Below are 12,410 nucleotides of genomic sequence, written 5' to 3'. Positions count from 1 at the left end.
CTTAAACTGTGACCCCTCGTTCTGGACTTCCCCAACATCAGAAACAATCTTCCTGCATCTAGCCTGTTCAATCCCTTTAGAATTTTATACTTTTCAATAAGATCCCCCCTCAATCTTCTAAATTCCAGTGAGTATAAGCCTGATCAATCCAGTCTTTCTTCATATGAAAGTCCTGCCATCCCAGGAATCAATCTGGTGAACTTTCTCTGTACTCCCTCTGTGGCAAGAATGTCTTTCCTCAGATTAGGGGACCAAAACTGCACACAATATTCTAGGTGCGGTCTCACCAAGGCCTTGTACAACTGCAGTAGAACCTCCCTGCTCCTGTACTCAAATCCTTTTGCTATGAAAGGATCCATGGTCACTGATTAAGTGTTATGCAATGCTTATTCAGGAGCACAATGTAAATATATTGTTTGGTTAAGCATTCTTTGTTTGTTTACACGATTCACTTTATGTTAGAAGCACTGATCATGAATGGCATCTATCACTACACCACCATGTCATGTGGGAGCACCTCACTAAAGAAAAGCTATGTAGACAAGTTTATCCCGGCTCCTGTGTTTTTCCTTTGAGTAGTTTCTGGAGTTACAAAACATCTAGGACCAAGGGCACAGCCTTAGAATTGAGGGATGTCCATTTAGAACAAAGGTGAGGAAACATTAACCAGAGGGTGAAGAATCTGTGGAATTCTTTGCCGTAGATAGCTGAGCCGGTCAAGACTTTGAGTCTATTTAAGGTGGAGGTTGATAGGTTCTTAGCCAGTTCTTGAGAAGAAGCTTCACAACACTTCAGCAGTGTGCAAGGCTGTAGTGGAGGTCATTGGGAGCACTTCTGGCCACTTTGTAGCTACGTCCTCTACAAACAAGAAATTTGTGCCCATGAATGGTCCAGCAAAGTCCACATGAATCCTCTGTTCGGGCAATGTAGGCCACTCCCAGGGATGGAGAGGTGCTGCTCTTGACATCTTCTGGACATGTTGGCATCCCAAACAGTGCATGGTAAGCTGCTCGATCTGCTGAACTATCCCAGGCCACCAGACAAAGCTACAAGCCAACACTTTCATTTTGACCGCGCCTAGATGACTGGCATGTAACACTCATCCAACACTTTAGTTCTCAGCTTGGATGGGACCACAACTCTCAATCCTCACATAAGGTAAACCTCGTCAAGGGCAAGTTCATCCTGGTGCTGGTAAAAAATGGAGGAACTGGAATTTCTGCTGCACACTCCAACCATCATGAGTTGCCATGCAGACCCGAGACAGTGTTGAGTCTTTTCTGATTTCCCTTTGGATCATCTCTGCTGCAATAAGGAAACTTTTAATTTGCATTAGGGAGAAAATTTCAAGAGGAGTTTCCTCTTTTGTAGATGTTTAAGGTTTTTCCATTTCCAAGGGTAAATGGGACAATCCATCACCATTCCCATGAGTAGTTGTCTCTTGAATTCGGTCTTGAAATTGTGTCCGCCAAAAAACAGAGCCCACCCCTGCATTTGTGCAGAGTGAAACGCCCTTCTGCGGTTTGAAAATGGACACTGGTGGTTGATGATCAGTAATGTGGGTAAACTCTCTCCCATTCATCCCAAACTGGACAAGGCCCCCTGTCAATCTGTGCATAATGTTTCTCTGCAGCAGTAAGGGATCGTGATGCAAAGGCTATTGGGAGTTTTCTTTCACCACTCATAACATGTGACATGACTGCACCTACACCATAAGGAGAGGTGTCACAGACAAACCTCATTGGACGATGTGGATCATAATGTATGAATACAGTGTCTGATGTCACCATTTCTTTTGCCCTTTGGAAAGCCATCTCACTGTGTTTTCTCCGTAACTTCGACCACCTCCAAGGGGATCCCACTACCAGGCACATCTTTCCCTCCCCTCCTCTTTCTGCTTTCTGCAGGAATCGCTCCCTATGTGACTCACTTGTCCATTTGTCCCCCCACCCCATCCCTTCCCACTGATATCCCTCCTGGCACTTACCCTTGTAAGCGGAACAAGTGCTACACCTGCCCTTACACTTCCTCCCTCACCACCATTCAGGGCCCCAGACAATCCTTCCAGGTGAGGCAACACTTCATCTGTGAGTCGGCTGGTGTGGTATACTGCGTCCGGTGCTCCAGGTGTGGCCTTTTATATATTGGTGAGACCCGACGCAGAATGGGTGACTGTTTCACTGAACACCTATGTTCTGTCCGCCAGAGAAAGTAGGGTTTCCCAGTGGCCACATATTTTAATTCCACATCACATTCCCATTCTGATATGTCTATCCATGGCCTCCTCTAGTGTCAAGATGAAGCCACACTCAGGTTGGAAGAACAACACCTTATATTCTGTCTGGGTAGCCTCCAACCTGATGGCATGAACAATGATTTCTCTAGCTTCCATTAATGCCCCTCCACCCTTTCTTACCCCATCCCTGATATATTTATTTATCCCCCCCCATTTTTTCCCTCTCTCTTTCCCTCTCACAGTCACTCCTTGCCTGCTCTCCATTGCCCTCTGGTGCTCCCCTGTCCCTTTCTTTCTCCCTAGGCCTCCTGTCCCATGATCCTTTCCCTTCTCCAGCTCTGTATCCCTTTTCCCAATCATCTTTCCAGCTCTTAGCTTCATCCCACCCCCTCCTGTCTTCTCCTATCATTTTGGATCCCCCCTTCCCCTCCTTCTTTCAAATCTCTACTATCTTTTCTTTCAGTTAGTCTTGACAAAGGGTCCTGGCCCAAAACGTTGACTGTGCTTCTTCCTATAGATGCTGCCTGGCCTGCTGCGTTCCACCAGCATTTTGTGTGTGTCACTGTGTTTGTCCATTGTCATTTCTTCCCGATCTGTAGAGGTGAGTTAAAGGGGCCAAGCACAGAGGCCAGGTTTGGCAGGAACTTATGATAGTAATTGACAAATACTAAAACGGACCACAGCAGTGGCACGTCTTTTGGCCTTAGGGCATCCAGCACTGCTTGGATGTCCTCAGCACGTTTGCGTAATCTTCGTGTAATGCTTGTGCGGTAATGATGTGACCATTGTAAGTGATGTTTGGTTTAAAGAATTCACACTTGTTGCATTGTGCTCTGAGCCCACAATCTTCTAATTGTTCACCAATGTCTTCAGATTTTGGGATGTTCCTTGTCATCTTCACCCGTAACAAAGATGTCATCCAGGTAACACCTAGTACCTGGGCCACAGCTTTCTGCCAGAGTGCAAGTGCAGACGTTACTCCATAAATAAGCCTATTATAGCGATAGAGTCCTTTGTGAGCGTTTATGGGAGAAACACTTTGGACTCTTCTTCCAGCTCCATCTGTAGGTAGGCCTCAGCTTTGGCCACTTTGCTGAAGTGCTGCCCTCCAGGAAGGTTTGCAAATTATCCTCTATCCTGGCAGAGGGTGTTGATCAGCTTTCAATTCTGGGCTGGTGGTTGACCTTAAAATCCCACAAATCTGATGGACATATCCTTGTTGGCTACTGGTACTATAGGCATTGCCCATAGGCTCCATTCAACCTTGGAAAGGAATCTTTCAGCCTCCATGCGATCTACCACACTGGCTGCTTTATCACGGATGGTATAAAGAACTGGACGGGCTTTGTTAAACTTGGATCTGACATTTTTATTTAACCCTTGATACACCTGAGTTTTCCAATGGCCACCCTTCAACACAGCTATAGCATCATCGAGTAACTTTCTTCATTCACATTCAGTTGACTCTATTGCAGGGGATGTGGCATGCAAATGGTGGATGGATCTACAATCAAGTTGTAGTTGTCTCAGCCAATCCCCACCGCTCAATGCTGGCCCTCCTGTTTTTACCTCATACAAGCCCAATGTGGCTTGTTGGTTGTTGTATTTCACTGTTATAAATGTCATTCCCACAGGAGTTGACTTTTCTCTAGTATAAGTTATTATCTGGATATCTGCAGGCTTCATCTTTGAAATGCAAACTCATTTTGTACAATGATTGGAACAGCCAAGCCAGTGTCCAGCTCCATTTTAGTTAATTTGCCGTTCACTTCTGGTGGAAGCCATATTGCCTGTCTCTTGTTAGTTTTCACGTTGTAAATCTCAAGGCCACTCAGTCCTGTGTCACTCTTATCATTATTAGATTTTTTCATCAACAGTATGCAGATTAGTGCTCTTTTTAAAACTGCAACTTGACTTTTTAATCCTTTTCTCCTCCCTGACCAGTCCATTTATTTTTGTCTGCCCAACATGCTCTTTGTACATGTCCTAGTTTGCTGAATTTTATAGAAACATACAACATTTGTAGAAACATAGAAAATAGGTGCAGGAGTAGGCCATTCGGCCCTTCAAGCCTGCACCGCCAATTCAGTATGATCATGGCTGATCATCCAACTCAGAACCCTGTACCTGCTTTCTCTCCATACCCCCTGATCCCTTTAGTCACAAGGGCCATACCTAACTTCCTCTTAAATATAGCCAATGAACCGGTCTCAACTGTTTCCTGTGGCAGAGAATTCCACAGATTCACCACTCTCTGTGTGAAGAAGTTTTTTCTCATCTTGGTCCTAAAAGGCTTCCCATTTATCCTTAAACTGTGACCCCTCGTTCTGGACTTCCCCAACATCGGGAACAATCTTCCTGCCTCTAGCCTGTCCAATCCCTTTAGAACTTTATATGTTTCAATAAGATCCTCCCCCTCAATCTTCTAAATTCCAGCGAGTATAAGCCTAGTTGATCCAGTCTTTCTTCATATGAAAGTCCTGCCATCCCAGGAATCAATCTGGTGAACCTTCTCTGTACTCCCTGTATGGCAAGAACGTCTTTCCTCAGATTAGGGGATCAAAACTGCACACAATACTCTAGGTGCGGTCTCACCAAGGCCTTGTACAACTGCAGTAGAACCTCCGTGCTCCTGTACTCGAGTCCTCTTGCTATGAATGCCAACATACCATTTGCCTTTTTCACCGCCTGCTGTACCTGCATGCCCACCTTCAATGACTGGTGTACAATGACACCCAGCTCTCATTGCATCTCCCCTTTTCCTAATCGGCCACCGTTCAGATAATAATCTGTTTTTCTGTTCTTGCAACCAAAGTGGATAACCTCACATTTATCCACATTAAATTGCATCTGCCATGAATTTGCCCACTCACCTAACCTATCCAAGTCACCCTGCATCCTCTTATCATCCTCCTCACCGCTAACACCGCCGCCCAGCTTCGTGTCATCCGCAAACTTGGAGATGCTGCATTTAATTTCCTCGTCTAAGTCATTAATATATATTGTAAACAACTGGGGTTCCAGCACTGAGTCTTGCGGTACCCCACTACTCACTGACTAGTAGAGTACTTGCACTAGTTGTCTGCAAGTATTGCCTTTAAATCTCCATTGCTCTTGGTGCATGTAAGCCTCTGCCACGATGGTAACACAATTTGTTTGGCCATGCAGGTTTCCGTTCAGATGTTGCAATTTTGTCCATCCTAACTTTCAATCCTGATTGCATCTCTGGCAACTGTTTCCATCGATACAGACATTTCAACTGTTCTCTTAAATGTGAAATGAGCTTCAGTTACAAGTTGTTTTTCTATGCTTTCTTGTAAGAATCTTCAAGCTAAACAATCTCTCAGTGCATCATTAAGCCCATCACTGATTTGACAATGCTCGGGGAATTTCTTCAATTCAGCTACATAAACTGAAAGTGACCCCCCTTTCTTTTGATTCTGATTACGAAACCTAAGACATCTACAATCATCTGTTTTGGTTTTAAATGCTTATGCATTACTTTCATGATATCATCAAAGCTCATTTTTGCTAGCTTGCTTGGAGCAGTCAAACTTTTAAGCAATCTGTATGCTTTTCCGTCTATTGTGCTCAGCAAACCTGACACTCCTTTCTAATTGACTATTCCATTTGCTTTAAAATACTGCTCAATTAATTCAGTATAGCTCATCTAGTTATCTGTTATGTAATTGAATGTGTCTATCTTTCTGATGTAGCCAGCTATTTCTGTTTTTTATTTGTTTCTTATTGTTGTTATCACCGGGTACTCACTGTTTATGAACCTGTGAATTTCATCTATTTTCTGCCTTTTTTTATAAACTGCAATGTGTCTCTCCCCTACTGAAGAAAAACATACTGCACTTTATTTGTTATAACTCAAACGTCTCTCTCCCCTTCTGAAGAAAAAAGTTGCAGTGCTTTAACAGGTAAATAGTCTTGGGTTTGTTTTAAAATTTTTTCGTTGCCACTGTACTGTTTTGTAACTCCAGAAACTAATCGAGGGGAAATTACAGGAGCTGGGGAGAACTTGTATACTTAGTTTCGCTTTAGTGAGGTTTCACATATGATGTGGTGGCAAGAACGATGTATGTAATTCATGTACTTATATATAACACGTAATGAATTTTGTAAACAAAGAATGCTTAATGAAACATCACTCAAATATTACTGAATCTTAAATACACTACACCAGACTCAATATTTGATAGATTTCATTGAGATCCCCCCTCATTCTTCTAAACTCTGGTGAGTACAGGCCCAGAGTCATCAAACGCTCCTCATATGTTAACCCTTCCATTCCTGGGCTCATTCCCGTGCACCTCCTTTGGATTCTTTCCGATTGCAGCCCATTTCGGCACACAAAACTGCTCAGTGTGGCCTTATAAAGTATTACTTCATCGCTTTTTGTATTCTAGTCCTCACAAAATGAAGGCTAACATTACATTTGCCTTCCTTACTGACTCAACCTGCAAGTTAACCTTTAGGGAATCCTGCACGAGGACTCCCAAGTCCCTTTGCATCTCTGATTTTAGAATTTTATCTCCATTTTAAAAAATATTCCACACCTTTATCCCGTCTGCCAAAGTGCATAACTATGTACTTACATTATATTTCATCTGTCACTTCTTTGCCCAGTCCCTCAATCTGTCTACATCCTTCTGCAAACACTCTGCTTCCTCACACTACCTCCCTTCCACTTATCTTCGTATTGCCTACATGCCTGGCCCCAAAGCCATCAATTCCTTTATCCAAATCATTGACACGCACGTGAAAAGAAGCAGTCCCAACAACAGCCCCCGTGGCACATGACTAGTCACTGGCAGCCAATCAGAAAAGGCTGCTTTATTCTGACTCTTCGCTGCCTGCCAGTCAGCCAATCTTCTATCCATGCCAGTATCTTTCCTGTATTACCATGGGCTCTTATCTTGTTAAGCAGCCTCACGTGTGGCACCTTGCCAAAGGCCTTCTGAAAACCCAAATAACATCCACTGACTCTATCTTGCCTGTTATTTCCTTAAATAATTCCAACAGATTTGTCAGGCAAGATTTCCCCTCAAAGAAACCATATTAAATTTGACCTGTTTTATCATATGCTTCCATGTACCATTGAATCCCCCCCTATCGTTAACAATAGATGTCAACATCTTTCCACCCACTGAAGTCAGGCTAACAGGCCTATAGTTTGCCTTCTTCTACCACCTTCCCTTTTTAAAGGGTGAAGTGACATATGCAATTTTCCAGTCTTTGGGAACCATTCCAGGATCTACTGATCTTTTGGAAGATTATACTAAAGCCTCCAAAGAAGGGAGAAAGCACAACAGTGCCTTCATAGATGTTTGTGAAGATTCAACATGCCATCTAAAACTCTGAGATGTGTGGTGGAGAGTATATTGACTGATTGCATCACACACTGATATGAAAGCACATACATCCTTGAACGGAAAAGCTTCCAAAAGGGAAGAGATAGAAGACAGTCCATTGTGGGTGGGTTCCTCCCCACCAGTGAGCACATCTACAGATCAAAGAGTGCTGTTGCAGGAAGGCAGCATCCATCAATTTGGACCCCCACCGTCCAGGCCAGGCTCACTTCCCACTGCTGCCGTCAGGAACGAGCGGCGGGAGCCCCAGGATCCAAATCAGCAGGTTCAGGAACAGCCATCAGGCTTTTGAACCGGGGGCAGGGGGATATCTTCACCCGCTATCGCTGAACTGTTCCCACAACTTATGGACTTACTTTCAAGAACTCTTCACCTCATGTTCTCGATATTTATTACTTACTTATTATTATTATTTCTTTTTGTATTTGCTTATTTGGCATCTTTTGCACATTAGTTGTTGGTCTGTCCTGTTGGGTGTGATTTATTGTGTTTTTTCTACTTACTGTGAATGCCCACAAGAAAATGAATCACAGGTTTGTACATTGATAATGAATTTACTTTGAACTCAGAGTGATGGTGAAGAGCAAAAGCAGTACCTGATTCCACCTCCACCAGATAGAGGTTGGTTCTGGAAAGCCCAGGTAGTTTATTGCTGTTTCCTTAATGATATCCAGATTTAGGATCCGATAATTGTGCGGTTCCAAAGGGATCAGCTCGGGCACCGATTGCCAAAACCATATCTTCTGCCAAAGGCTCTGGAGAGAGGAAAACAGGGTGAGATGCTGAAGTTTGTAAAGTTTCCCCACAAATCAGACCATCCGCCAATGTCGCAAGGCCATCCATCAGTCGGTCATGGGGAGAACGTAGGAACCCCTTACAAACAGCGGCAGAACTGAACCCGGGTCGCTGATGTGGTAAAGCATTGTTCTTACCGCTAAGCTACCACACTGTAGTGCTCTAAACTATTTATATCTGGGGACCTGTCCAAATTGTATTTAAACATTGTAATTGTACCTCACCCTAGTGTGAAAACCCACCGCCCTCTGTGTGGAAAGAGTTGACCCTGTGGATACCTCTAAATCTTTTCCCTCTCACCTCAAATGAATATTACCTAATTTTAGTTTCCACTACCATGGGGGAAAGGAATGTGACCATTCACGTTATCTACATCCCTCGTGGTATTACATACATTGATAAACCACTCAGCCTCCTATACTACAGGAGGAAGTTCCTTGGTGTGCACGTAATGGACGATCTTACCTGGACCCACAACACCTCCTCACTAGTCAAAAAGACACAGCATCGTCTACACTTTCTGAGATTGAGGGGACATAGCCTCAAGATTTGAGGGAGTGGATTTTGGACTGAGATGAGGAACTGCTTTTCCCAGAGGTGGTGAATCTGTGGAATTCTCTGCCCAGTGAAGCAGTGGAGGTACCTCAGTAGATATATTTAAGACAATGTTGGATAGATTATTGCATAGTAGGGGAATCGAGGGTTAGGGGGAAAAGGCAGGCAGGTGGAGATAAGCCCCTGGCCAGATCAGCCATGATCTTATTAAATGGTGGAGCAGGCTCGACGGGCCAAATGGCCGACTCCTGCTCCTATTTCTTATAGGCATGCAAGACTCCTCCCATTCTAACATCTTTCTACAGGAGTACCATCGAGAGGGTCCTGTCTGGCCGCAAGCCCCTACAGAGGATAGTAAAATCTGCCAGAAGGATCATCAGGGTCTCCCTCCCTACCAGTTGTGGCATCACCCTTCACCCACCGTGTACAGAGGGTTGAATCCCATAATCTCTCTGACCCACGACCATCAGAGAGGAGGCCAGCCAGACTGGGTCACAGCTTCTTCCCTCACGCTGTGCGACAAATGAGTACCCTACCACCGCCGAGGCCGTGTCACTCGGACAGGGAGCTGTTCACTGTTTACCTGTGCTACACACTACTTGCATTTTGAATAATACTTTGTTAACTTATTAATGGTAGTACTTTGGTTTACGTGGTGTGTGTGATATATGTTCTGTGGGTGCACCGTGATCTGGAGGAACGTTGTTTCGTTTGGTTGTATGTATGTACAGTCAGGTGACAATAAACCTGAACTTGAATTGAAAACAGGCCCAGTCTATCCAATCTCTCCTCTAAGTATCTCCAGAGCCACTATGTGCAGATGCCAGCGAGTAATACAGGCGGTAGATATTGGTCTTGGCAGTGACATCCACAAATTTTAAACATGTAGTTGCTAAGATGTTCTAACTCTGTCACAATTGATTATATTAATTCCCATTTCCATCTGGTGACATATTGAATGTTTGATTGATAAAAGAAGATGCAAAGTGTGGGGTTAATGGCAGGATTCTTAGCAAAGTGGAGCAGAGGGAGCTTAGGTTCCATGTTCATAGATTGCTCAAAATAACCCAGGAAGTTGATTGGGTGGTTAAAGAAGACGTATGATATGTGGGCCTTCAGTAGTCAGGAGAACGAGTTCACGCTGTGAGATAATGTTGCCAGGAGATGTGGTCATAAAGAAAGCTTTCGGAACCTTGGCCTTCATAAATCAAAGTATTCAGTACAGAAGATGGGATGTTATGTTGAAGTTGTATAAAACACTGGTGAGGCCTAATTTGGAAAATTGTGCCCAGTTTTGGTCACCTACCTACAGGGAAGATGTAAATAAGCTTGAGAGAGTACAGAGAAAATTTACAAGGATGTTGCCAGGACTGGAGGACCTGAGTTATAAGGAAAGACTGGATAAGTTGGATTTTATACCTTAGAACTTAGAGGAGATTTTATAGAGTTATACAAAATTATGTGAGGTGTAAATAGGGTAAAAGCAAGCAGGCTTTTTCCACTGAGTTTGGGTGTGTCTACAACTAGAGGTCATGGGTTAAAGGTTAAAGGGAACATAAAGGGAAACTTCTTTATTCGGAGTTGTGCAAATGTGGATTGAGTTGCCAGCACACGTGATGCATGATTTCAATGGTTAAGCAAAGTTTGGATAAGTCCATGGATGGTAGGGGTATGGAAGGGTACGGTAACGGTGCAGGTCGATGGGACTAGGCAGTTTAACTGGTTTCAGCATGGACTAATTGATTCTATGAAACGCTGTTTGGACCACTCTTGGAATATTGTGCTCAGTTCTGGTCACCTCATTGTAGGAAGGATGTGGAAGCTTTAGAGAGGGTGCAGAGGAGATTTGCCAGGACAGTGCCTGGATTAGAGAGCTGAGTAGGCTAGGGCTTTTCTCTTTGGAGTCAAGGAGGATGAGGGGTGACTTGGTAGAGGTGGAGAAGACGATGAGATACCAAAGAGTCGACAGCATGTGCCTTTTCCACAGAGAGGCAATGCCTAACACAGGAGGACATAATTTTGTGGTGAGTGGAGGGATGTACATTGGAGATGTCAGAAGTAAGTTTTTATTTACACAGAGTGATAAGTGCATCGAACACACTGTCGTGGGTGGTGGTAGAGGCAAACCCATTAAGTACAATTAGGAGATTCTTAGATAGGAACAAGGATGATGGAAAATAGAAAGCACGAAACTATTATAGCTCGGTGTGTCAGAGTTCGGAGTTTGATTCCGGCATCTTCTGTAAGAAAGTTTGTATGTTCTTCCCATGTGCACGTGGGATTCCTCCAAGGACTTGCTGGTTAGTAGGTAAATTGGTCATTGTAAACCGTCCTGTGGTTAGGCTAGGGTGGAGTCGGTGGGTTGCTGGGCAGCCTGGCTTGGTAGGCCAGCAGTGCCTGTTCTGCGCTGCATAAATAAAAATAAATAATGTAAAATGTGGTTGAAATAAAATAGAAGTGCTGAGGTAAGATCAAATCATAGCTCTCCGAAGAGGCCCTTTATTCCACAATGTCTGCACTGAACGCAATTCCAAATTAAAATAATTCTCTTCTTCTCCATATCCTTCCCTTCCCAACATTTTCATTAGTCTGTTTAACAATCTCTTAAACTCACTGTTGTATCTGCTTCCAACACCCCTCCTATCAGCTGTTGCAGGCCCCTGCCGGTCTCGGCACATCTCCTTTAAACTTTCCCCCTCTCTGCATATTCTCCGGTATTTGACAGTTCTACCCTTGGAAAAAGATTCTGTCATATTTTATAAACTTCTATCCGGTCTCCTCTCAGACTCCGGCACTCTGGGAGAAAACAACCCTGGTTGGTCCAACCTCTCCTTTTGCTCATACCCTCTAATCCAGCCAGCATCCTGGCGAAACTCTTCCATGCCCTCTCCAAAGCCTCCAGCTCATTCCTGTAAATGGGGCAACCAGAAGTTCACAAAATTCTCCTAGTGCGGCCCCTTTTACTTACAGCGGCTTTACTCCTTACAAAGTTTCACGATTGAAAGAGAAGGTACATTTCATCGGGGAACAGAAACACTTAATCACCAGTGGCTCCTTTCGGACCATCGCCCTTAACCAAGCAAGGTCTGTGCATTTGAACGGCGCCACCACCAACAACGAGTCCGGGTCATACTCCTGAGGTAATTTGAGAGCACCCTCTGGATACACAATGCGCAGAGTTGTCTTCGTGCCCACGTCGTGGGCGTAATCTGACACTGGCCCGTTATTCATTCTGATGGGGTAGAGAGAGAGTGAAAGTGGAAACTGGCATCACTAAAAACATTCCGTAAGTTTGTACCAGCCGCACACGTTAATCCAACGTTTTATCCCAAAACCCACATTTTGAAATCCCACAATAACTCGATGCCAACATTTTGCATTGATGAACTATAAAGCGCTAATTTGTCATTAAAACAAAATGGACCCAATTATTTTCCAGCAACTGA

The 12,410-nt window shown here is 44.0% G+C and overlaps 1 protein-coding gene across 5 annotated transcripts in view; it reads right to left on the bottom strand.

The window, feature by feature from the left end:
- LOC132379354 (lactosylceramide alpha-2,3-sialyltransferase-like) overlaps positions 1–12,410 on the bottom strand; it is a 32,895-nt gene that overhangs the window by 7,705 nt on the left and 12,780 nt on the right. For all 5 annotated transcript variants that reach the window (XM_059947099.1, XM_059947101.1, XM_059947102.1 and 2 more), the window contains 2 exons: positions 12,010–12,196; positions 8,211–8,369 (listed from right to left, as the gene is read on the bottom strand). In XM_059947099.1, coding sequence (XP_059803082.1) covers positions 8,211–8,369; positions 12,010–12,196 — 346 coding nt within the window. The remainder of the gene's footprint in view (positions 1–8,210; positions 8,370–12,009; positions 12,197–12,410) is intronic.

This window comes from Hypanus sabinus, chromosome 22 (genome assembly GCF_030144855.1).
Source record: "Hypanus sabinus isolate sHypSab1 chromosome 22, sHypSab1.hap1, whole genome shotgun sequence".
Lineage (NCBI taxonomy): Eukaryota > Metazoa > Chordata > Chondrichthyes > Myliobatiformes > Dasyatidae > Hypanus > Hypanus sabinus.
The sequence above is the reverse complement of the archived record's forward strand: the minus strand, read 5'-3'. Positions and strand labels throughout refer to the sequence as shown.